This window comes from Setaria italica, chromosome III (assembly GCF_000263155.2).
Source record: "Setaria italica strain Yugu1 chromosome III, Setaria_italica_v2.0, whole genome shotgun sequence".
NCBI lineage: Eukaryota > Viridiplantae > Streptophyta > Magnoliopsida > Poales > Poaceae > Setaria > Setaria italica.
The window spans coordinates 48925707-48952272 of NC_028452.1; the positions used below are offsets into that span (position 1 = coordinate 48925707).

The window sequence follows — 26566 nt, forward strand, 5'->3', positions numbered from 1 at the left end:
CACCCACGTAGCCATGGGTGGGCCCATTGCTTGCAGCTACTAGTACTAGTCAACGGAGTCCATGACTTCCTGCCTGGCCCAGCGAGATTTTTCGGCTGAGATGCGGGACCGTCCAAGTAAAAGCGGGCCAGCATTATGGAACTGGGCCGTTCGCTCGCTCGCTCGCTCGCTGTCCTTTCTGTGAGGCCCATTATATTGGGAGGCACATCAGAACTCTTTCGATGTCCTCTTTTTTTGTTACTCCTTTTTTCTTAATTTTTTTTGCTAGTTTACTTTCGATGCGCCGCCATCTCTAGAGCTCCACCCGCTGCATCCTCGTTCCCATCGTCCCCGCTGCAGCGCTCGGCGTCATCTGATCCACGGACATGCCGGCAAGGTCCATCCGCCCTTTCCTGATCTCTCGTCAATCACGCGCTGGGGCTCCACCTCCTGCCTCCCATCCCTTTCCAATCGTGAGTGCCCCTACACTGTTTAATTTTATTTGATAGTGTTTAATTTGGCGGCGCTTGCAGCTTTACCCCTGGCCGTGATTGCTCCAAGTGCGCCGACGGGATTTGCACAGGTGAATGCTTGACATTGCTCTTGCTCTTGGTTCGGTTGGGAGGCTTGCAGATATGTTTTTTGGGCTGCATAATGTCTTTTTATCTCTTGTGTTGTCAGAAGATGAAATATGTATGAAATATCACCTAAGCATGGATTTACTTTGATTCAGTGTCTTTGCTCTGCATCCAAAGCATGTCCTGAACTCCTGATCATCACACTGCATAGCTCTTCTGCAATGCTTAAATATTTTAGTGTGAAAGATATCCCCTTTGGTGCTGTGTTTCGGAATAACAGCAAGCACTTGAACTGATATATCTACTCTTATATTGGCATCATACTACTCTTGTTTTGCTTTACTTTCTGCACGTGGTTATTAATTTTGAAAAGTCAGTTTAGTTTATAATGCATATTTGTGGTCTCAATATGCCAGGAATGCTTGGCATAAGCTTGGTGCTATGCCTACACAAGAAGTTGTGCTGGAGTACATCACATTTGTTCATGAGCTACTCCCTAACTGGGCTGAGAAATAAATTAGCATGAGAGTGAGAGATTGCTGCAACCACTGAGCTCAAGGAGTGACCATCGATCTGCACTTTTTCTTTCCCCTTGTCATGCTAATGTAGTATTAAGATAAATATAGATATTTAGAGTACAAATGGCAGAGGTCCTAGCTACTTTGACTAGAGCTGGGAGGCTTTGAGTCTGATTGATAGCTCCACATGCTTTTGGCTTTTCAGAAGCACAAGAGCACAAAGGCCTAAATTCTGAGTTGTGGCATGTGCCCTGCCCCCATGTATTGGTTGCCTGTGGTAGTGGTGTATTTTCCTCATCACATGGCATTTCCATTTGCTCTGGATTGGAACGGACCAGCAGAATGGTGAGGCTCTCCCTTGCCTGCATTATCATTTTATTTATCTTTGAAATCTTCAGATGGAGCCATTTACCCTACCTCTCCATGTCTCCACCATTTTAAAATGTTTCTTTTTGTAAATAATTGCATTGATTTCCCTGTCATATCAAAACCAAAGTAGATTTTTGGAAGTATATGCCTAATCAATAGTTATATACCAAAGTGATATACTGTTATTTTGGCAAGACACCTGATTGATGAAATAGTGATTCTATTGTGCAACAGACTATTTTGCATGCTTAGGAAGGCTAAAATTCACTGTAGATAAATGCTCAGTCTTTTATTCAGGGCATGTGTTAAAAATATAAAATCAGAGAGCCCTAAAATTGTTCATGTATTATACTAGAAAGGTGCCCAGGACTTTTTTGGGTAAGAGGAATGGCATGGTCTGAGGTGAAACACTTCATATTCCAGACTGCTTCACCAACTGAAATACTACTTCAGTATATTCACGTACAGTTCACTAACTAAAATACTACTTCAGCATATGCACATGCTCTTCACCAACTGAAATACTTCTTCCGGACTGCTTCACTAACAAAACTGCTCATATAGAGCTATATAGCTTTAAGAAAACAATGCCCTGTGTTATATATTATTGTGCAAATATGAAACATAGCTTTGTTTTATATAGACCTGCATTTTGATTGTTTGATTTACATTACGGAATGTCGCCATAGTGCCTCATCATCTCAAAACACCATGTTTGTTTCATGCTCCTCTTGTTGGCGTAAAACCATAGCAGAGATATTATATGATGGCATGCATGTTCAAGGATCTTTGAGCATGTCGTACTGTTGTGCGCTGTAGCATAGGTTGCAAATACGTTTGATATGGATGATAATTAAATATATGCAGATTGCTGTGGCTAAACTATCATGCTCTCCCAATGTAGGGGGTATTCAACATCCTTCACATTCTTAATATTATGGAGTTTTTCAGTTCAAGGTCGAGTAACTCATGTAGTTCTTACACAGGGATCAATTTGGGTTTCTTGGATCGAGTCTTTAGTTCGATGTAGCTTATATATACAGACCTGATTTTTGTTTTTCTGATTTTGCTCTTATGGGGCATCAAGATGAGCAGCTTTGGCATGTGCAAACATCTGGATACGAATGTAGCAGTGAAAAGAGACAGGGCAAGGGAATGTGTACTGTGTTTTTTTTTGTTCTTTTTTAGTGGAATTACTATTGTTTTTTCAGTTCTGAATTGCTTATAGATTTGTAAAGAACTGAAACCTGGAAAGTTTCCTCTCAAATATCTGAATGTTTGAACCAGAATCCAAAAAATTCTGAATTAATTATCTCTTGGACAACGACAGAAAAAATTCTTATACTCTCTTGAGAGTTTTTTAATTTTGCTATACCAAAAGGCTATCCTATACTGAGCGTTCACGTCTAAATGCTTATATCTCAGATAGATCCTATTATGAAGTACCAATGATTTTTTGGTGAATTGTTGTCTTTTACACTCTGAACATGTGCTTCATAACTCTCTGATTATTTGGTTTTCAGTCAGCTGGGCAACATTGAGCATGCTGTATTGTTTACGTATCACACTCATGTGTGGTGCAATAGTAGACGTAATGATATCTTTCGAAATAGTATAGATATATTAGTTCAATTAGCCCCTGTTGATGTGTGCTTCCTCCACCTTCGCAAATGTTATTTACATGGGAAAAAATAGTTACGGTACTGCCGGCTTAGTACTTATGCTTACCAAGTAAAATTGTATAGCCACTGTTCAAGTGTGAGTTAGTTCAGGAAGCACCCATGGATGGAAATTATATTAGCCACTTAGTTCTGAAAAGGTGTTCTGAATAACCAGCAATTTGTTGGTTTTCTTTGCAGGAGTTAAGGCTTATAAACTGAGTTTTTGGTGCAAATCTGAAGCATAAAAAGAAGACCATTTGGCCAAAAAAACTGTAGCCTAAAATTAATTAACTAATCAAGTAAGTTTTCTTTTGTACAAAGTTCATCTATTTGGAATGTCAATATGTTGATTATTTGATTAAATCGGTTCTTGTGGAACGCATAATGGTTATTTGGTCTCTTTTTGCTAAGTTAGTGCAAAGAATGGTGGCCTTGAATTGTTGAATAGTTAACCATAATGTGAGATTAGTTGCCTCATGACTTGTTATAGTTTTGCTGTTACATCTGTGTGGTTAGTTAAATTGTGGAGAATCCACATAGAAATTGAGCTGGGGAAAAGTGCAATAGGCCATGATTTGAGCTTAGTTATATGCTACCTGTCATGTTGTTTGCTTCGCCTCATAGGGAAGGATTATTCTTGGGCCATACAATGTAGTCAAAACATGAAATTAGCTATTTAAGTTATAGTACATGTGCGATATTATGCCCAATTCTAATGTTGTTTTTAACCTTATACTCAAATGGCCATGTCCTTTTACTTCCCATTGCAGATGTGCTGTCTGAATATATTGGCTATTTTTTTCTAGAAAAAAAAACTATGTAAAGCTATTTTTGCAAGGGTTGTTGAGAATTAGGATTTAATGGTTTCCAACTACGGTGAAAAGCTCAAGTGCTGGTGATCTAATGTTTCTCTAAATATTTCTAAGCACTCCAATGTCTTGGTACCATGCCACAAGGCTCTCTTGTAATGGTCAATGATGCAAACCGTGATGACATTACACATGCTCAGGGAGGACTGAACATGCGGAAAATTATCCTCTGCATCTATTTTGGGATGCCAGCCGTTGTCTCGCTGATTCACTGTATGGCACTTAAAGAACTCAAGAAACCTTCCGATCATGTATTGTGGCATATGCTGCAGTGAGTTCCTATTCTATATATAAAGTTTATATGTTCTCATATGCAGGAAAATTGTATAATCAGGTGTTTCCATTAAGCTTCCTTGTGTACAAATTATGTGTGCATTAGGTGCTGTATGTTCTATTATGCATAATGAAGAAATTATATTTATGGCATTGTCTCAACTGTGTGTTTAGTGTTCATTGTTCATTCTTGTTTGGTAATGCCATTAAAATTAATACTCTTTGTAGCTCAAAACATTATGTTGCTAAGATCAGGTAGAACCTATTGTTCAAAACACCATGTTTTTCACGTTCGTAGTATTACATTGAAATCTTTTCTCTCTCTCGTGGCAAGCGCATGGACATAAATATAGATGTAATGCATATATGTTTACATTGCCTACTAATTCGATTGCTTGCCAATAAGATTAGAATGTCATTTATCTATAATTTGTATTGTCCGTAGCAACGTACAGGCACGAACCTAGTCTGAATAGGAAAAGATGACACAAACATTGCTGATCGTGATCGAGAGTTTCATAGCATGGAGCAAGGACTGAGCACTTAATAAACAACAAGACGTAAATTTCCATTTTAAGAAAAGTAACCGCAGATAGTTCTTGGGACTTGGTGGTGTCCTTGGTAATATAGCAACGACTTGATTGTTTTGTTCATCTTCTTATTACAGGCCTTGCTTATGAATATATTTTTTTGAAAGACGCTTATGAATTTTGTAATGGGGCACCATACCGTCACTTTGATTCGTTTTATATACTGGCTCGAATTAATCTTAAGGTCAGTGTTGCTGTTCAATGACTAAAAATACATATGCATGCATATGTTTTTTTTTGATAAATTAATAAGGGTCTACGTTCTTCCAATACATTCCAAACACACGCACGTGTGTACGTGCATGTTGGGTGGTGTAAGGTCAGTCTCAATAGAGATGGCATGAGGGGGTTTCATGGTAATAAATTGCTGGACACAGCATATTTGCTAACTTGGCAGTATTTTTATGAGGAGAGAGAATAATAGAGTTTTATGGTCATGGCACTCCTCCGGCACAGTTACCAAGATCATGAAACTGGATGAAACACCCATTGAGATCATTTTCATTTCAACCCATGACACATTTGATCATAACATTATTGAAGAATTAAATGCTGCAGTCTGTTTATGAAATTGTGCAATGAAATTTTATACTGAGAGTGACAATTTCATTTCATTGAAAAACGGACATGGCAGTCTTGGTAATGGTGTGATAAAACTAAGCACTGAGATTGGTAAGGCTAGTCTCAATGCATAGTTTTATTGCATTGTTACCAAGTTTAGGAACTAGGTAACTGTGCCTGTTGAGTGTCATGGGGATGAAACTCCTCTCACATATGATGAAACTCTCCTTTTCTCTCCTCATAAAGACCTTGCCAAGTCAACAAAATTACTGATGTGGTATAAAATTTAATACCCATGAAACTTCTACCGAGATTGGCGTAAGTGTTGTGCGGCAAATTTTTAAAAGAATGACTTTAATCAAACGCGTATATACGTCATTAATGCACCCTCTCGAGAAAACTTCAATCAATCGTGCATAAAAATAAAGGCAAGAATATTGACTACACCATTTCTTCCCCCTTGGTCTTCATTTCCTTTCAATATCCTTTTTATTTTCTAGATTACTCGTAAGAACAGATATGAATGATGAGCCCGTCTCACTTGTCGCAAGTCCACTTGTAGCCACGTTTTGAATGCGTGTGCGTGTCTTGAGTTTTGAATGTGCCACGCCTCATTATCCTCACGTAAACAAATTTGTACAAAAAAAATTAAGAGCACCTTCATTGTTTACTTGAGATGCATTTGTTGGTGTTTAGGATACTCATTGATACATTATCGTGAACAGCTAATTAGAGTGCAACGTAGCCAGTTTTTTTTTTTTTTTTTTTTTTTTTGCAACGACCGATAAACAGCATTATTAGTACACAGGTAATTGAGCACGATGTCCGCAAGCAAATAAAAGATGCCCAGCATAATAAAACGACATGGTCAGTTGTTGCACGGGAATAACATGGTCAACGCTATCCAAGGGCTTCACATTTTGTCTCACACCTCAAGAGAATACGTGTGCTAAACTGCTAATGATTTCAGAGAACTGGTGGGCTTGGTCCATGTGGACCGAAACCGTGGACTAGAAGTTTGTGTGCCACCTTTCTTCGCCTGAACATTTTCTTTTTCTTTCGAGGATAGTAAGTTTGGAAGTTCAGAAATGGTTCATGTGCATTGCTCAAAACATAACTAAAATTGGATCAATAGATAGTTCGGCAGAAAATTATCGCAAATATATACAGAAACCACGAGTTATTAAATGAGTCAGTATATCCACGTTATTCTAGGTTTTCCATAAAATAAGTCCTGCTAGTTCTTTTTAGATCTCATATAGAGCTTATTTACACAACAATGTATATGCCTCAAGTTTCAAAGGTACTTTATTAATCTTTTTGTGATACCTTTTTTCAGTAAATGATGGCTTTATATGTAAATCGTCATGCATGTTCTTTTGCACATGTGGTTTTATACGTAAAAGAGGACAAATTCATATTTTATCCAAAATCATATTTTATATGTAAGTCATGTGTTTTTTACATAAATTCACATTTTATCCAAAGAAATAACTAATCCTTTTTATAATTCAACTAGGAGCATATTTACATGACAATACCTTTGAAAGCTACTTTGTCAATCTTTATGTCACACTTTTCCAGAAAATGATGCATGGCTTTTTTATATTCTCACATGTTACCATATACAATAAAAGAGAGTCGAAACAAACATTGTAGATAAGCTTCAAATACGTTGCGATATTCATCAACACATCAGACTGAATTACTTTTCTAGACTTGCCGTGTGTAAATAAGGAGCACGCGAGTTAGACACAAAGTCACGAGGTTAAAGAGACACGTGTTCCGCAATTTGTAAGCCCTGCTTTTGGCTCGTGGACCAGGTTCACACAGCTTTCCCCATGTGTTTTGTTTCTTCTAAAAACAGCCTTCCCTCCGTCACAGCCCTTATCGACTGTCTCAAACCCCTCCTCTCGAATGCTTTCCTCCATGGCCGACCTATATAAACTAACCAACAGGTCGGAGTAGCAGTAGCTTTCGTTGAAGCTTTGGTGGTGGCGTGGTGGAAGAGCAGAAAGGCGGCGGCTTGACGGCGATGGGGCGGAGCGGCAGCGGCGCGGGGAGCTGCCTGGGGTTGGCAGCGGTGGCCGCGGTGTCGACGAGCATCATCCTCATCTCCTACCACCTCCACCGCCGGCTGGTGGCCAACATGAAGGACAAGATCGTCGGCGAGGGAGGAGCAGACAAGGACCGGCGCCGGCGCCGCCCCCGCGGAACGAAGAAGGCCATGAAGAAGGTGCGGTTCGCGGACGACGTGGTGGAGCCGTCGTCGAACAACGAGGAGTACCGGCGGCGGGTCTGGTCGTCGTCGTCGACGACGATCAGCGGCGGCGCCGTGGCCGCGGCCGGCGGCAGCGTGGACGAAGAGCTTCTCAGCCTCAGCCGCGGCCCGCCGCCGCGCACCGGCGACGCCCTCCTCGCGCTGCCGGCTCCTACCCACGCGATGCGGCGGCGCACCGTCCGGTTGCCGGAGCCCGACGCATGCCGGCAAGCGTGAGCCGCCGTCGCGTCTCGCCTGGCTGGTGGTAGCCTGGACGCCTAGAGCAAATTAAGAGACATGTGACATGTCGTCATGCCATGCTCAGAGATTTTCCGTTGTCAGCAAGCTTTCCTCCAGTGGGGGATGTAATAAACCGGTCATACCGATATCGCAATGTGCCTGCCATCTGGAATGCAGTTGCTTCTGGGGATCCTCAACTACGTATAGACACACATGTAGTGTGTAAGCCTGTAAGGCTATACGAACCGCCACCGCACACCGTCCAACATACAACACAAATACATATCAAGACATACACGACATATTAACTTTAACATGCGTATCCTTGGAGAGATTGATGCGTATCCTTCGGTGGCTCCACTCGAGCACTATTTTTTTTATTCTCTTTTTTTAGAGGAAATTCTACTTAACTTTTATTAATCATGCAAAATGTGGTACATATGTGAATCAAGAAAAAAGATGAATAAGGTGGCACACGACAGTTTTAGTATGCGTGTCCCTTGAGAGATGGATGTAACCTAGTAGGCTCCACGTCACAAAGCCCAATGTGGCGCCACGCACAAGAGACAATGAATTTACTTTCGACGCAAGCCCCGAGGTGATGCAAGTGTGATCTTGCGTCGGCTGCGTGCACGCTGGCTCTTCTGAACACCCGAGAACTCTTTTCTCTCTCTTTTTTAGAAAGTCAGGAGGGCGGACTTCTACCGTTTTACCTAATTTACATTGATCATCATGCGAAAATGTCGTACACATGTGAAAAAAAATGAAAAAGGAGTGTAGAGAAGAAAAGAAAAGAAGAAAGAAAGAAGACTAAGGTCCTAATGAATTCTGGGATCAGTCCCGGATCCAGTGTAGCAAAATGTCTCTTCTTTTCGGAGATCTTCGTCTATGTTTCTATTGCTCCAGAGTCAACGCAATAGGCAATTCTGCCCTGCAACCTCTACAGGAAAGGTAGTTCCATCAAAAGCCTTTCTGTTTCCTTGCAAGTCAGAAGTTCCATGCAATCGCTATCTCAGTTGTGTTTTTGAATTAGGGCTCGGTTTGGGGTGGTCATAGCACAATTCAAATCAGATTGAGGGACCATCGAAAGATTCAGTTGTGTCCAAAACCCGAGCACTCACTCGGCACTCTTCTACGATCATGTTGATTTGCTGTCACGAGACCCAGTTTTAAAGGTAAAATCAGTTATCTGCGTCAGGATCAAGTTTCACACATGCAACGACTTTAGTATAAACCATAAACAGTGCCAAAGCGTAAAGAGAATATTAAATTTATTACATGATCGAAAGTTTTTAAATCGAATAGCAAAACAAGTCTTTATTATAGCAGCGGAACTCCAAAAGTGACGACGACTTCATAGACAATTGACTGGTGGCAGGACCTTGGGTGCAAAAATAAGAAACTATAGGGGCTCTTAATCAAAAGCACCGATGGTTGACCAGTACGCTTGACCGGTTGACTCTAGTTAGACCCGATCTGAGCCGTCCCGACTAGACCGGACGGCTGGTGGACGCCTGCGAGCGGCGGCGCTCAGCGGCGGAGTTCGCCGGAGGTTGCTCGAACTTGAGCTTCCGGCCACCAAAAACTTCGAGAGTCGGCTTGGGAGCGAGCTGGAAGTGACATGAAGCAAGCTAGGTGAACCCAGGAGTGGCTGAGGTTGCGGCGGCGGTCGGCAACGGAAGCCGGCGAAGAGGCGGCTCTGGCGAGCTACAACCGCCAAGGGAGGCCACATAAACGAGCAGGAGTAGTACCTGGGGCTTCCTTACCACGATGCAAAGCTCCGTGTGGGGCTCATGGCGACGGGAAGGTGGCGGAGGCGTAGATCGACGGCGGAGAGGCGAGCGGCTAGGTTTAGCTAGCGGCAGCGCTACAGGGCTTGGCGTGCGCTAGGGTTTTTAGCAAAAGGTGACCGCGAAGGGTTGGCTCGGGGTTTAAAAGGGGGCGACGGACCTCGACTTGCGTGCCACGAATCGGAGGCTGACTGGGTTGTGGCAAGGACTCGGGTCCGAGTCGGACGCAGCACGAGGGGAGGATGGTGATGACAAGCGGGGTCCATCCGTCAGCGGCTCGGCGGTGGCATACTCAGGGGGGCGCCATCAACGTCACGCGCGGAGCAGCAGCTGGGCCGAGCTGCACTGGGCTGCCGACCTGCTGCTATGCTGGGCTGGCTACTGCCGGCAGGCTGGAAAAGGAAGGCTGGCCGGACTAGAAGAAGAAGCCCGAGCTCGAGCTGGAAGAAGAACAAAAGATGAAAAAGAGGAATTTTGCCCATTTTCAAAAGAGATTCAAGCAATAATTCAAATCTGAAATTTGAACTCAGCAACCAAAATTAATGCACCGGCACGAATGCATCAATGCAAACCTATGATTCATTAATTAAATTTCATAAAAGCATTTAAATGCCTAGGAAATCAAATAAACCTTTGAAAATCCTTAAGTCCTTAAACAAGCTCAAATAAATTCTGGAAAATTCTAATAAATTTTATTCAATTGCAAAATTGGAAATTTAGGGTGTTACATTTTTCGTGCTTGTTTTCCTTTCATTTCTAATCCACAATTTTGACTGCTAATTTCTACTGCAATATATTCAGAAAATTGGAGGCGGCAAATCTACTGATTTGATTGATATTCGATCAAAATTTGAATAGTTTAACTAACTCGACGCAGAGTTAATTAGGATGGTCGAATGGTGTGGTTTCTCTGGTGTTCAGAGTTGATACGCATTTTGTTTGGCACGTACGTGTGGGAACTGCGAGAGAGACAGATTGACAGAGCACAAGTGCCAAAAGCAGGGGAGACTGGATTCTTGGGGTCTCAGGTCTCCTGATAGATTCTTCTTGCGATAAAAGTTTGGGTTGAGCTGGCTGGCTTCTGATTTCTGAAAAAGGAGAACTGAAGCTGCAACCTGATAGAACCTCTCAATTGCTATCACATGTCAGGTTACTTTTGTACATGAACTTTTCACTTCAACACTGACTATCACAAGTTCTATCTAGTGTGGTATCTCTCTACAAATAAAAGGATATCAATCTACAACCATTTGCCAGAGATTGGAACAGTGAATGATACCGTCCTATCTTCTTGGCCTCAGTGACTAGCACTGTGCTTCATCTCACCACTACTTCTTCTTGGTCATTCAGCATGCATTTGTATTTTCTTTCTTGAAACAAAGCATGCATTTCACCATGTAAATGTATGCTAGTCTGCTCACTAACTGGGCTGAGCAAGTTCCAGATGAAATGTGCAGGTTCATTGCTACACAACATCATCGATCAGAACCTTAGCGAAGAGGTACAGTACCTGACTAACAGAACTGAAGAGAGCATGTCTAGTGTTAGTTCTACTCAATGTTCAGTTTCTGACATCATTCAGCAATGGGACATTGCCTACCTTGTGGCTTCTGGGGGATATGCTGCTCTAGTGAATCCGTGCTCTCATGATTTCGAAGACTGTAAAGGGTCCTCATTGTGCTTTGTTATCAGATCGTAGTTCATTGACGCTAACTGTGAGATGTTCTGCAGGTCACAAAAAGGAAGGAAAAGAAAATTCAGTCATCAAGAAAAAGATCATGTAATGTTGGTTGTAAAATTCAGATAAAGCTGAAGAACTCATTAGCAACAAGGTCACACAAGGAAGAAAATTCAGTCATCAAGAAAAGATCATGTAATGTTGGTTATAAAATCCAGATAAAGCTGAAGAACACATTAACAACAAGAAAATTTTCAGATAATTGGTTACCTTGAATGAGAAATTGCTGAAAGAATACTTCACCGACAATGGCGCGCCAAATTCTTCCATACTGCCACATTCATCACCCTGAGAATGTTCCACGAGGAAATCAAAGTAAATTCATGAGGCTGAGAGCTACAAAATGGCCTGGACATCTCAATCGAAAAGGGGAAAACTGATTAAAGGAGGGATCATCTTATGATCCGGCACACATACATCTTCCTCGTAGTCACAGCTGTGTGGGCTGCTGCAGCAGCTCATGCTGCTGGTATCGCTCCTGTCGTCATACTCATTACAGGGAGCATTGACATGCTCGTCGGCGGTGCCCCAGGCGTGGCGGCAGGCGAAGTAGCTCGTGTCGTACTCATCATCTGTAGAAGGGATGAATGCAACCTATAAAGAAGATGAAGGTAAGAAATTAAGGGACTGATGGAGGCAGTTTCTTGAGCTTTCTGAATCTTCATGCAAGTAGTGACTGTCGTTTAGCATAGGAGTAACCTTTTGCCTGGCAAGCATGTCCCAGTTGATATCTTTGAAGAACGGATGAGCCTTTACCTGCTCTAATAGCATATTTCAGTTAGTACCATATGCACAAGACTTGTCATTTGCAAAAGTTACAGTAAGAAGAACAAGAAAAGGGTGTACCTCTCCAGCACCGGTGGCGCCTAATCTTTGTACTGGATTTTCCATAAGCAACCTAATATGGTGAGAATGAGTCAAAATGACATTTGCAGCCTGAAGACCTAATATGCGCATATGATTATTAATTTGTAAAACCTTGTATGTTGTTTTAGGCTTACTTGTCAATCAAATCATACGCTTCAAAACTCAGTTCCTCCGGTACATGAGGCCAAGGTATTTCTCGATTCATTATGTTGTCGAATATTATCTGCAGCCAACCGATATTGTTATTGGTTAATCAACATAATTGTTGACAGAAAAAACATAAGAGAAGCATTGTCTGTTCATGTAATTCAAGAAAAACCTGATGATCTGTGTTTGCCAAACAAAAACAACCCTTCCTCTTTTTTCTTTTCAGAAACTTATCAACTTTAGATCCACCATCTATGTGAACTAAATCTATTAGTTTATTATTAACTCCACAAATTGTGGACCCAACAAACAACTGGTACTTAGGAGTAGTATACTACAAATAAATTTAGGGAGGAAACGAAGATTTGGTGCCAATACATCATATCAGTATTTGAAAAAATCTTGGGAAAATTATACGTGTATTTCTGAAACTACTCTACTCACACAGTCATAAACAGACTTCCAAATTCAAATTCACTCCACAGTGAGTGTAACAGAAACAGGAAATTTCCGACAGATGATGCATACTACCTGAGGGTGCTCGGCATTGAAAGGCGGAATCCCAACAAGCAGCTCAAAGAGGATGATACCAACTGACCACCAATCTGCAGTCGGACCTGCATTTGGGGAGAAAAAAGAACAAACAGACCATGTCACTGAATTTTACTTCACATTTCCCTCTATGAAGCAGAAGCACTGAAGCTACGAGCAGAAGATTCAGCAGACGATGACGAACCGTGGGCCATGCCCAGCAGGATCTCCGGCGCCAGGTAGTCCGGCGTGCCCACGGCCGTCTGCCTCTGCCGCTGCTGCCTCTGCTGCGCGCGCTGCTCCGCGTCCGCCGGCTGATGGTCGCCGACGAGGACGCTGCTCACGTCTGGTCCTGACAGGTCGTCCGTGCTGTTGATCAGGCCAACTTTTGATAGCCCGAAATCGGTCAGCTGCATATCATCCAAACCAACAGTTTGAATCTGCACATTATTCATTCGTTGGCTGATAATGAGAGAACACCCTCAGAAAGCAATTACCTTTATGTGGCCATCACGACCGATCAACAGGTTGTCAGGCTTCAGGTCACGGTGGATCACATTCATGGAATGCAGGTACTCCAATGCAAGAACCTATTCGGACATTCAGTGTTGTTTCAGAAACGAAGCCATCGATCATCGATGTAAATTTTCAGACATTGCAGCAAAACGACATCAGGATCAACAACAGGGTAAAAAAGTTAAATGCCATTGGTGGTGGCATCAAACAAACTCATACAAGCTCGGCGATGTACGTCCTGGCCATGTCCTCGTCGAGGCATCCGAGGTTCCTGAGGAGGGAGTAGAGGTCCCCGCCATTGAGGTACTCCATGACGAGGTACAGGTTCTCCCTGCAGGTGAAGGAGTAGAAGAACCTGACGACGAAGGGGTTCCTCGCGGAGATGAGGATGTCGCGCTCGGCAAGGATGCTCTCCACGGCGTTCTTCCGGATCATGTCCGCCTTCTTGAGCACCTTGATGGCAAAGAGGTCGCCGGTGACGCGCTTCCTGGCCAGGAAGACGCGGCCGAAGGCGCCGCGGCTGATGGGCTTGATGATCTCGAAGTCCTCGATCGACGTCCGGTCCTTGAACTTGGTGGCGGCGGCGTTCCCGTTCAGCGCCTGGCTCGTCCTCGAGCTCACGCTGCTGTTCTCCGTCGGCCCCTCCTCGTCGATCGCGTGCAGCTGCTCGCCGGCGTTCATGTCGTCGATCTGCCCGCACAGCTGCATGAACTTCTCCCTGCAAAACATTCATGGGAGGATCTCGATTTTCCTTCTGAATTCATGGAATGATGGTACTCCAATGGAGGAAAGCTAGGTTGTTACTGCAAGAGCTTGGCGATCCTCCGGCCGAACGTCTCGACGACGAGGGCGTCCACCTTGCGGGTGTCGATGACGGCGTTGAGGTCCTCGAGGAAGGAGCTGAGGTCCTCGAGGGAGTTGTAGTCGGAGCTCTTGATGCACTCGATGCTGCGGGCAATGGCGAGGAGGCTCTCGATCTGCTGGAAGTTCTCGCCGACGCCGGCGTGGAAGTGCCGGGCCAGCTGCGACTCGGCGTGGCTCGTGCGTGGCGTCAGCAGCGGCGAGTGCGGCAGGCTCCCCGGCGTCGGCGCCGGCGCCGGCGACAACGCGCCCTCCGAGAAGAGCTCGGCGGACGGCACGGCCAGCAGGTGGGACAGCGCGTCGTGGTCGGGGTTGGAGGACTCGGACGACGACGTGCTCGCTCGACCGCCGCCGCCGGTGAAGCAGGCGAGCACGCGGCCGAGCACGTCGGCGATCCTTAGCAGGCGCTGGTCGGCGGTGTGGCCCTTGGCGTCGCAGCGGTCGGCGAGCGTGCACACCACGAGGTGGCCCTCGGCGCACGCCATGGGGATCTCGAAGTCGCAGATGCGGCAGATCATCCGCGGCTTGCCGTCGACGATGATCTGCTGCGCCGCCGGGAACTGGGACGGGACCTCCAGGCTCACCGCCGCCGCACCACCGCCGCCGGCCAGGCACGACAGCCCGTCGGGGTGGATGCTCGCCGCGTCCACGCGCTCCACGATCTCGTCCACGCTCGGCTTGCCCTGCGGCCGGGTGATGACCGGCTTCTTCTTCTCGTCGGCGGAAGGAGCGGCGTCGTCGCCGCCGCCTGCGCCGGCACTCCTGTTCTTCTCGGCGGGGGAAGGGAGCTTCTTCCACGACGCCATCTTTCCGGAGGGGGATTGCTCAGCAGCGCCGGCGGCTCCGTCCCCGGACGAGAAGATCCTCGCCGGGGAGAAGTCGACGGTGAGGTTCTTGTGCTCGAGCATCCGCCTCCGGATGAGCCGCTCCTTGAGCTCGGTGAGGCTGGACGTGCTGTTCCGGCCGAGGTCCCCGCCATCGGCGCGGGACGGGAAGAGCCCCAGGTCGCTGAGCTGATGCAGGCCGAGCACGTGCTGCCTGCAGCTGCCATCGTCGCCGGCGTAGCGGCAGCCGGCGGCGGCGGCCTCCTTCCGGAACTGCAGCAGCCGGGTGCAGCGCGTGAGGATGAAGAGGATCCGCGTGTGGTCCTGCTTGGGGAACCCGGCGGGGAGCTCCTGGCGGCGGTCGTCGAGGCCCTGCACGATGCCCTCGCAGCGGGTCCAGAACTCCTCGGGGCTCATCTCGGCGCACCGCTGCGCCGCCACGAGGAGGTCCTCGAGCGCGAGGCGGCGGTCCTCCGGCAGGTCGCCGCGCTCCAGCACGCCGACGAGGTCCCCGGCGAAGACGCCCAGCTCGCTGTCCACCTCCTGCTTGAGGCGGATGAACTTGGTGCGGATGGCGCCGATGAACTCCTCGGGGGCGGTGCCAGTGCCGCCGCCGCCGCCGAGCCCGCCGCCGCGCACCATCTTGCGCATCGCCGGGACGCCGGCGCCGGCGCTGAGCTCGTGCGAGAAGCTCTTCACGTCGGGCGCGCGCTTCCGGCGACCGCTCGTGGCGCGCAGGATCGCGCGGAACCGCGGCGAGTCCATCTCCCGCGCCCCGCCGGCATCCACCATCGCCGGCCGCCCGCGCGCGCCGCCGACGCCGTCGTCCTTCTGCGGGCCAGACATAGCGCATCGATCAACGTCAATCCATCACGTATGTGGCCGCCACGTCCGATCGATCCCCCGAATTATTTACCTCCATGATCGCAACGTGCGCGCAGGTCAACAAATCCCTCCCCAGCCAGCATCTTTTTTACATGCTTCAAACAAATCCATAAAATCCGATCAAATTTGTAAATCCATTCATATATCAGGTAGAAGAAGAGCAAATCCAAAATTCATGGAACAAAGGAGAGGGACCGGAGAACTTATAAACAAGACATGTAAATTGTTATTTCGGGACTGGAGAATTTATAAACAAGATGTACAAAATACTATTCGGAGATGAGAGGTTGCTCTATCGACTACTTTCTCCTGCATCACAATCCTTTGTATCCAAACAGAGCCTACACATAGCACGTGACATACCTGATGAAGAAGTCGCCGTCGATCGAAACACGGTGCTCTGCTAACCTCTATGTAACTAGGGTTAGGAAGAAGTAATGGAGATTGATGCTAAGCTTTTCATGCAAAGAAAATGACACAGGAGCTAATTTTAACATCAGGTGCCTAGTGTTGTCAAGGCAGGAACTAAAAAGAAGGGGTGGCCCCACATGTCAGCTCCCCCTCCCCACTAGAGACGGGCGCCCCTTCGGCCTAACGGGTTCCCAGCCGCGAAACCCGGATGGATCTTGTGGGCCCCACCAAAACAGGACCCGGAACCCGCTTATATATGCCCCGACCGCCACGCGCATGCCGCAACCGCCTCTCCGCCGTCTCTCGCCGCCCTGCGTGGATGCGACTCCCCTCCCCGGCGGCCGTCCGTTCCCCCTCCCCCGCACGAATCTAGAGGCCAGCGATGGCGCCGCGCCGCGGTCTCTGACGGCGGCGTCGGCGGCGGCGGCGGCGGTGACCACGACGACGACGACGATGGAGACGGGCAGCAGAGCGCGATCGCCGCAGACGATGTCGGAGCCCAGGGCGCACGACGGCCAGCAGCAGCAGCGGCGCCTGCACCGGCGGTGCGCGTCGGCGTCGGCGGCGTCGGCGGGGGTGCCGTCGTCGTCGCCCGCCGCGGCGCGGGAGGAGGAGCGGCGGCTGCGTCGGTCCCCGCCCGTGGAGGCGCGTCGGGAGCGGGAGCGGCGGCGCGCGCGGGAGCAGCCCCGGTGCGGGGAGGTTGCGGGTGGGACGGCGGCCGAGTGCGCCGCCGTGTGCTGCTGCTTCCCCTGCGCCGTCGTCGAGCTCGTCGTCCTCGCCGCGGTGCGCGTGCCCGCCGCGCTCTGCCGCCGCGCCCTCCGCGCCCGGAGGCGGCGCCGCCGCGCGGCCCGCGCCGCGCAGGCCAAGAAGAAGGAGCTGGAGGAGCTCGTCGCCTCGGACGCCGCCCCCAAGGCGATCGCCGCGGCGGCCAAGGACAGGAACGGGGACGCCATGGACTTCTGCTACTGGCCGCCGGCGGGGCTGCCCAAGCACGACGACCTCGCCGACGCCGAGGAGGAGGTCTGGGCCAGCTTCCAGGGCGCCGGCTTCTGGCGGAGCCCGTCGCAGCGCGAGGAAAGGAGGTGATCGCCGCCGCCGCCGTCTCTCCCTGCAGCCTATCTATCGTCCGGTTTCTTGCATTCGATCCGTCACCATCACCAACCCGACCAAATTTCCCCATAGGAAAAAGATGAACTCCTGCGATTAATCGACTGCTGCAGATTATTGCAGCAACAACGACCGCTGTTATTACCAGATTTATTGCTCGTGTTTTCTTTTTTCCAAATTTTTGTTCAATGGGAGGAGAAAGAAACCGTGCATGCTTAGAGAAAGGAGGAGGAGGACACAGAATTTCTGCTTCATCTTGATCTGTGCTTGCTGCGTGCTCGTCTTTCTGATTTCAGGGCTGAACGATTATTGGAAAAAATTTCTGACGTTTAGTGTGTACATATGTACAATATATATTACACACGATCCATGAGCACAAACAAAAACAAAACTGTAAAAAGGATAGACAGGATGAGAGACAACACGATGAGGAAATTTCTGTTTCTTTGATTCAGACATCCAGAGGAAATTTCTGGTACTTTGATTCATTTGATTTGATTCAGACATTCAGTTCATCCTGGTTGAGGTTACGGATATATGCTACATACAAAGTCAGTCATGAATGCATTCATCCATGGCAGATTGCCAACTGCACATGTGTTGTGGGTTAAAATTGTTGGGAACTGGAGAGATCATTGTGGATTTTTGGCGCAGGCAGCAGTATACAGGTTTGAAACAAAGATTGCCGATCCAAATTCACCCTGATTCAATTCATGCTTGTCGATCCAAAATTCAACCGGTTGCGTTAAAAATAAGATCTTCCAAGAATTAGTACCCGCCATGCATGCATCATCGACTGCGACGTCCCACACTTGCACTGGCCCCATGGCATGCGTTGACCTAGCCTCTGGACGTGCGGCTGCGCAAGAACGAACCTGTGAATTTGAATGCCAAGTATATACACGCAGGAATTAAACGTGTGCGGATCTGATCCTTTGGAAAATACGAAATTTGTGGTCAACTCAAAGAGGCGTACGTTTGGTTATTGCACAAACCTACCACGGCTAGAGATGTTTTATATATGGAAGCGACTTAAATCGATCGCCAACAACCACCAATTCGATCGGTTGGGTAAAAAATGGCCAAATGCAAAAGGTTAATCTTTGTTAGAGCTCAATTTGGCTGTCTGAAACCAGTGGCGAATGCGGCCCGTGAGCTTAGTAGGGGTTTCCTCTTCTTCATCTTCATTCCCTCCCTTCTGTTCTTCCTCCTTTCTAAAATTATGAAGGAGCTTAAGGGGTTCCATTATTCGAGCGGCAGCAGGCGCTGGATCCGCCCTGTCTGAAAACGTCAGTTGATATTGATAGTATTGATACAACCTGACGAAGATGGATACAAAGTAGGATCGGGCCACTTCCCTCTAAAAAAAAAGGATCGGGTCACTTTGTCGTGTTGGGCTTGATGATGCTCTGTATCAAGGTGCAGTTGATGAGTAGTAGTACGTTTCCTGAAGCCAATTTTGGGCCGATGATGGGCTAAAATAGCAAGCTGGCCCGTTTCTGAGGCAGGTCGGCCGGCCCCTCCTGGTGGAGAAAAAGGAGTGCGCGCGCCTTGTCGTTAGGCCCCGTTGTGTGTGGTTCCGTGAACTTGGGCCCTAGGGTTGTTCGGGCCGCACCTTTTTTTTTATTACATTCAAACCTCTTTTTTTATGATGAACAATTACACGTACAGGAGAGGCCATTTTGCACTGATCTGATTTTCATGTCAGTGCAGCCAGCAGAGCCCAGAGCCGCCGCGCACACGCTGACAAGACGCTCTGCCGTGGTCTGAGCGCCGGCCGGCCGCGTCATCTCATCATGCGTGCCGCCGGCCTTCACCACGCGCGACAGACGTGGCTGCTGCAGCAGCATGCGTCCGGCCACCGGCCTGCATGCACGTACTACGTCCGTGGCCGTCACCTCCGGCCATCATGCATGTCCATCGATCGATCGATCGCGTCTCGATCGCATGAAGCGTCACGTCGCTCATCATTCTTCGGATTCGACGTAAAGCTTTCCAACACTCTGCAGCGCGGCAGGCCGTATTGTTAGTTTTAGTTCTTGGAAGCCGGCCGGCCGCCATCGTATCTAAAAGAAAGAAATTCTAAAAATAGAGATGAAAACTAGTTTTACCCCTGCTATAACAACTAACAACTGAACCAATGCCTGGGTGATGTCGTATACAGTGCATGATGAATGCATATGCTGTACATCGGTACTATGTATAACAACCGTATTGTTGGTGCATGCTAGAGGGTCTGGGCCAGCCTTCTCCCCCTGCGTCAGTCGGCAGCTATGAATTGTCGGAGTCTACGGGTGTAGCTAGCTACTCTCTTAATACATTACATAGTAGTATTCTTCTCGTTTCAAATTATAAATCGTACCTTTGTTCAAGGTTAGATTTTTTTAGTCTCCATCAAATTTATAGGAAAATACACAACATCAAACTAGTACGCCTTTTTTGATTATGCATTTGTTTGATATTATGGATGTTACTCTATTTTTCTAAAAGTTTAATCAAAGTTATATTTTTTAGATAATGAAAAAAGCATCTGGCTTCACCCTCTTCTATGAAGAGGAACCAGACCTTAATTATTATGAGTAATAGCACAAAAGCTATACTCACGATCAAGTCTGCAAATAAAAAAAAATTAAACACCAATCCATAAACCTTGCATCCATTTCATGTGAAACGCAAGGCAGTTAGAGGCGGAGCTAGGTGGTTTCATCGGGGTCAGCCGACCCCTATAAAATCTTGCTAATACAATGGAAAATACTGTTCATCATTAGTAATAACCCCATTGCTGCAATAGAGATGACCCTGAAGGCAGTCATCATCTCCATGCGCGGCATGCCATCGATTAGAGCCTCCTGATCTCTTATAATTAAAGTTAAATCCGTTTCACTTTGGATAAAAATTGAAACAACTTGTAGCTTGGGATGGATGAGTGAGTACATGGTAGTAAAATCCTATTAGTAACATGCCGTACAAACCAAGTCCATGCATTGCAACGTTCTTGAATGCATGCACGTGATATCACTAGTACCGAGTTACCGACGACCCATCTCTCCTGCATGCTCCGAATTCGACAACTATACCGGTGCAAATTCACTGCGCTGGCTACCTATCTCCTGCAGCTGCTGCATGCAAGTCTGCGTTCTGCAACAGCCCGGGCATTTTAATTCGAGACCTGCTCGCAGCCTCTGAGACATGGCATCTTCTTCAGAATTCCGGCCGCCAGCATGTGTCGTCGATCGCCGCCCGGGGGCCGCGCGCGGAAGCCCACGAAGTTTTCCTGCAGGGGCCCCGGCCGGCCGTCCGGCTGGCCGGAGATGCCCCGGCGTTAATGCCATGTGCTGCCCGGCCCTGGCCGGAATTAACCTTATCAGGAGCAGCACTGAACCTGAATACCTGATGAACCAAAGCCTGCCCTTATTTGTTATTGCAGGTACTACACTTCTGACAGTCTGGTTCTTGCATGGAGAACCGAGAGCAACCTTGGCAATATAATGGAGTCAGTGAGATAGTGACTAGCTGGATACTGAACATTTTGATCGATCGCCACTTGGACACTTACTACTACTGGTGTCACCTCCTCTTTCTATTTCTGTATGAACAAAAAAGCAGGATGCATGCATGCTTTACTGATCGATAATCCACATGCACTGAAAATGTGGGATTGAATCTCTTAATCACTCCGGGAATAATTTGAACACTGCGCTGCAGTAGGTCTAGCTGGGACCAACTTGCCACGCACACTAGCTGCTTCAGGATGGTGCGCTCTGCCCATTCAGACTTCAGAAGCTAGCAGCTAGCCCACACGTCAGATGGACGCACGAAGGCACGCGTGGTATCTGTACGTGGTCCAGTCATCCACTAAAATTTGTAGCAGATGAAATGATAGGCCGTAGGAGGATTACTGCTTGCTTCTTCATCCTAGTTAACGACGTATCTTGGTCATCGATGGACAGCCATATGCGAGAGCGTACATAATTTTTAAGCCTACCAAAATCACCAGATCTCCTCGTATGCGAAAGGTTTGGTATATGTATAGTACCTTCTCTCATTCTTTTTGCCAAAAAAAAAATGTCTTGGTCTTTGATGAACAAATAAACACAATTTTGATTTCAGTATTGGCTAACACAACAGCTAGCTGATGGACGTACATGAACAGCATTCCTGCCATGTTTATTAACCATCAGCTGGCAGAAGAAAGGAATGCAGCTAGACGTGATAGCTTGCTAGTGCGTGTCTAGTCCCTTCTAATCAACCAGCCACAAATTGGTGCGCGCGCGCGTGTATTGTTTAAAACCTTTTTTAGAAGTATCATGTAAAACTTTTTCATGCATATTGGCTTTTGTTCTATAAAAAATCTGACACAGCACTTATGTGCTTGAAAAAGAAGGCGACAAATAGCACTAAGTGCTAGGAAAAAAATAGTAAACTACTATAGAATTTTTGCCTGCATATAGTACTTAATAATGTGTGAGTGCTGTCAATACACAGAAAATGACTGAATTTTCAGTACATAGTTCCATAAACATGAGCCTAAAACCTAAAATATGGGCTACATTGAACAATCAGTTCATTTTTTATGAGAATCTCTCTATATCAAGAGAGAGAAAGAGAGAGTTTGAAACGAAGATCGCACAAAATAATAATATGGTCAAATGATTTATTAAGTCGTCTCAGTTCAACCGAGTGCCTAATAGCAATTCATGTGATTGTATGTTTCACTTCCCACCATTTATCACTCGTCGCTACTATATACTTACACCTCTTCACAAGTTTTTCACCCTTTAATAAGCAGTAACTTAATTTCCCCTTCTCCTCTTAATTCTTTACTCACAATATATTTTAATCTGTGGTGTTGATTCTTGCTTCCAGTTGATGAGCACACACATCTATCAGTAGAGACCTTGGATCTTCTTAGGCGGCGGAGTGACTGAGACAGCCTCATCTACAAGCTTCTTGCCACCCTCTCGGCCGGAGCTGAGCCCAAAATGGATATTTGGATAATGTGCCCACTGCAAAAACATGTAAAAGAATTAATATTAGTTAATTTACTTTAATACTTTTATTGAATTTTCTCAAGTGACACTTGTAAATTCAGTACTTGACCGATGGTACACACGTAAAAATGCATGCTTATATAAAAAAGAAAGGATGAAATTGAGGTGCTCAACTAAAGAGGGTTTATGCGGACATATAAGGTGAGACAAGTAAAATTTTTTCTCAAAAAGTCAGAACCATGCATGGCATAGGACAGGACGTTCCAAACTTGCGTAAGCCTAGATTCCATTACAATACTTAACATAATAACAAGTTCTTCTGTGACTAGTGTGAGATATGCTTAGAAAAGGAAATTTTAGAGCTAGAATGACATGAGAGGAGTATTTACGAATGGATACATTACACAAAATGCACTTACGTTCTTGGCTGCTGTGCTGAAGGCTTCCCTGTGGCTAATGTCGGGGTTGTTCGCTTTAATCCTACGGATCTCTTCCCTGCGTGATTATTAATGCGTACAATGCTTAATACAATCGAACTTAAAGCTATGTATAGTATGTGGTCGTCTCTCCATAGACAAATTTAAAAATATACAATAATGCAAGTTTCTTATTTATATAACTTGCAAGATCGATGAATTGAATGAAACTGAAGTTCAACTCACTTGATGAATCTGTTGTACGCCGATGGAACCCGTTGCCTCTTCTCTGGAGCTGTTGTTTCAAGAAACGATTTGAAAAAAAAAAATCAAAAATGATTGACCCATCATGATTGCATGCAGCTGTAAACTAACAAGTATGTCCATATATATTTATAAGTACTTGCTAACGTTTTACATGCTCAGTCCAAATCAAGAAATGCAACTTACGACGAGCATTTAGCGTCTGTTCCTGCAGCAGGTGGTGTTCGTTTTGTGGCGAGTACATCATAGGCAGACGGAACTTTGAGGATGAAGAACCGAACTCCAAATGATTGCCGTTGATGCCATGCTTAATGTTCTCTTGGGAATCGAACAACTGAATTTAACACAAGTTAATCTCAAAATAGTATAAATAGTACTTGGGGCAAAGTTTAAGAAATTCTAGCTAATTAGGTTCTTATGCTGCCACAATAATGAGGCCAATAACTTACCGTAAAATTGGAAAGAGCCTGATGCTAGCTGTAAAATTCTCTTCTCTAAGCTAGACAAAATGTACTAAACGTAGCAGTGTTCGTACATTTTCATTTGTACGTACGTGTAGCTCTCTGTTCAGAAAAGACATCGAAGTGACCTGTGCATGCGTAGCGTTTCGTTCTGCTAGCAGCCAACAGCTATGGCAGGCCAATTAGAGAGTTTTGTTTGGCCAGTATTGCCACGCTGCGAGCGCGGACGGCAACATGGATTAATGCAGGGTTAATCCCTGTTTCTCTCAATCGCCAGTGTATAACCGTCCCACACGCATAGGATCCCTCTATATCAAGCTGATCTTTCAGGCACTGTTCTGTACAGAGACATGGCAACTGTTGCTGTACTTCACCGCAAAGTTTTCACCCAATGCCACTGGGTGTAAATGCAGGAAAATAAATACAATTATGCAGTAATGTTTTCAGTATATGTATGTGTGTGGGTGTCCAAACTGTCCTGACAAATTCGTGCAAATGTATTACCTGGAGCTGATGGTCTTGTTCTGGGAGTGAGTGCATCAGTGCTCTCAGGTTCACTGACAATAGATTTGTGCAGTGTCCACACCGGACTGTCACGATGTTGAGCATGCTATTCCCCGGGACACTCACCTGCAATCACGGTACATATATCAGCATGAGAGAGAGAGAGAGAGAGAGAGAGAGAGAGAGAGAGAGAGAGAGAGAGAGAGAGAGTATTCTATTGAACAGTAACAATGCAAGTCCCAGCATCCAGAGAAGAAAGAGCGTGTGCATGACCACCAAAGGGAAACAGATGAGAAAAATCAAATATCAAGGTAGATCGAAAAGGACTGAAGTGAGATTCACACCAGCTAGCTTTTCTAGCCCTACTTTTGTTGTTGTCACTTTAACCAGCTGCAGCATCATCAAGCTGCATGCTGCTGGTCCAATACATGACTTTTATCAGAGCTTGTTGCTATTGCTGCTGCCTGCTGATGGGTTCTCACTTTTCTAACACCCAGCATGCTGATCACTTTTGTTCTCTTGTTTGCAATGCTTTTCTCTCTTGGTAGTATCTCAAACACAATCTTGTAGTCCAGGTTGAAATCATGGCTCAGTTTGATATTATCTACTCACCATCTTTCTGGGCACTCACTCCCAAAAGAATGAATAAACAAATGGCCATGGACGACCCGTACCAATGATTGTGTATGTAGTTTTGTTAGCCCATGCACATGTACACACACAAAAGGCCAAGATGGATGGATTGCTGCCATGCTGCTGTGTGTGTGCCTGATCAGAGACACAAGCTAAGAGAGTGAGAGGGTGAGTGATATGATGTACTAGATAGCACTGAATAATGCAAGGAAACACATTAAGCATGCTCATTGGCCACAGAAATAATAACAAAATAGTGAAGGCAATAGAGGAAAGAAGCAAAGATAGTGACACTTCATGCAAAACCACTTCACGCAAACTCACATGCAGTTGCTAGTTGGATCAGCTACACATACAGTACAAGGTGCTGCTTGATCTGGTTTAGAAATTTATTTACTTTTATCTTGTCAAAAGCAACTTTATATTAATATAAACTTGTAATAATTTCAGTACGATAGCTAATTAGCTGACAGCTGTTTTATTTTCCGGGGAATAGTTAGCTTACTAGTTAACGTTTGATTAGGATATCTTTTCGCAGAATTTTCTGAAGATAAATCGATCTTCCAGCAAGCCACGCCCTAGCACACTTAGCTTCGGTTGAATTCAGTTTATAAGCTGAACATTAATTAGCTTTTAGTTGAATTCAGTTCATCTTATTAATTAGTGACAACATGGCAAGTCCAATTTAAACCCAAGCTAGACATATTAGGCATCCTCAAGGGCTAGCTCTGACGATTACCGGGCACCCATCATCTCTCATTGCTCCCAAGAGATATTGCCAAATTAAACTTGGTGTACGTATTTCTTTTTTTTTTGAAACCCCCGACTACTTCACTGCACATTATTATGAAGCTAATGAAGCATGCAAAGGTGTATTCCTAGTACCTCATGTACAAACTAGCTAGCGATCATATCTGATTATAGACTAAGCTCTGATTGTTCAGGGAACCACTGCACATACTGCTGAAGTGTCACCATATTACTTTGTTCATGCCAATTCAGCATAAATCGATGAATCATGAAGGCAAAAAATGAGTTATATATATGGTACGTTCATGGCATATTATCAACATTCGTAACTTGATGCATGCATGATCTTAAGCACAAATAGGTTACTGAAGGTATAAATGATTATTTGATCAACTCAAACCTTGGCCTCTGTGGAAAGTTAGCTAGGTCGATACAAATGGCAATACATTATTAGCAACAAATCAAGTGGAGTAACATTGATCCATAGGTACCAGTATAATTGCACCTCAAGATACATTTATATACATGGACGCGTGAAGCAGCATGATCTAGAAAAAAAATCCTCTCTATATTACTCTATTTAATTTCCTTTCGTTCTTTTAATTTGTACAGTGGTAGTACTATATGCACAATTCCTCATTGTATGCTTAATAATCAAAACTCTGAGGCTATCTTTCTTATTTCGCTCAAATATCATGTATAGGGCACAGTGTAGTCTTGCTTTGTGTCTACCTAAACTTTGATAAACTAGAGATCAAGAAAAAATAATCAACCAAAAGGGATATTAGTTTCACTGCAAAAGGAGAGCTGCGGGGGGGGGGGGGGGGGGGGGGGGGGAGGGAAAAAAAAGGTGGACTGGCTATGGATCAAAGAGGAGAGGATGAAGATGAAGGCGATGCAGATGGGCAAGCGGCGCTCCACTGCGCCGGAGCAGGATGGCGGGCGGCGGCGGGGGCTGAGGAGAGGAACGTG

The 26566-nt window shown here is 45.8% G+C and overlaps 3 protein-coding genes and 1 long non-coding RNA gene across 11 annotated transcripts in view; 2 read left to right on the forward strand and 2 right to left on the reverse strand.

Moving 5' to 3' along the window:
- The first annotated feature begins 246 nt into the window (after positions 1-246).
- LOC105914069 lies at positions 247-4391 on the forward strand. Of its 3 annotated transcripts, XR_002676784.1 has the most exons (4): positions 247-562; positions 974-1420; positions 3304-3404; positions 3876-4391. It is a non-coding gene; the product is annotated as an uncharacterized LOC105914069 (long non-coding RNA). The 3 variants fall into 3 exon arrangements; XR_002676783.1 differs by having other exon boundaries at positions 974-3404; XR_002676782.1 differs by having other exon boundaries at positions 3304-4391.
- A 2898-nt stretch (positions 4392-7289) lies between these two features.
- Positions 7290-8038, forward strand: LOC101774714. The gene has a single exon (XM_022824801.1). It carries the CDS (start codon positions 7434-7436, stop codon positions 7893-7895), a length of 462 nt encoding a protein of 153 aa, XP_022680536.1. The 5' UTR covers positions 7290-7433; the 3' UTR covers positions 7896-8038.
- Positions 8039-10791: 2753 nt separating this feature from the next.
- Positions 10792-16581, reverse strand: LOC101759575 (probable serine/threonine protein kinase IRE). 5 transcript variants are annotated; one of them, XM_022824964.1, is made up of 14 exons: positions 16421-16581; positions 16089-16152; positions 14292-16003; positions 13707-14205; positions 13469-13561; positions 13177-13381; positions 12972-13057; positions 12428-12516; positions 12273-12324; positions 12126-12182; positions 11844-12020; positions 11637-11714; positions 11289-11413; positions 10792-11211 (listed from the first exon to the last, which is right to left on the reverse strand). In XM_022824964.1, exons 2-13 carry the CDS (start codon positions 16092-16094, stop codon positions 11333-11335), a joined length of 3135 nt encoding a protein of 1044 aa, XP_022680699.1. In that variant the 5' UTR covers positions 16095-16152; positions 16421-16581; the 3' UTR covers positions 10792-11211; positions 11289-11332. The 5 variants fall into 5 exon arrangements, 4 of the variants coding, with proteins under 4 accessions (XP_022680699.1, XP_022680697.1, XP_022680698.1 ...); XM_022824962.1 differs by having other exon boundaries at positions 14292-16152; XM_022824963.1 differs by having other exon boundaries at positions 16089-16581.
- A 5620-nt stretch (positions 16582-22201) lies between these two features.
- The window catches only part of LOC101759981 (protein YABBY 6), a 6019-nt gene continuing 1654 nt past the window's right edge, over positions 22202-26566 (reverse strand). The window contains exons 2-6 of one of the 2 annotated variants that reach the window (XM_022825502.1): positions 24212-24337; positions 23433-23565; positions 23229-23277; positions 22986-23061; positions 22202-22581 (exon numbers count right to left, since the gene is read on the reverse strand). In XM_022825502.1, the coding sequence (XP_022681237.1) occupies positions 22462-22581; positions 22986-23061; positions 23229-23277; positions 23433-23565; positions 24212-24337 (504 nt within the window). In that variant the 3' untranslated portion in view covers positions 22202-22461. Of the gene's footprint in view, positions 22582-22985; positions 23062-23228; positions 23278-23432; positions 23581-24211; positions 24338-26566 lie in introns of both variants that reach the window. The other variant, XM_004963117.3, reaches the window with a different exon arrangement.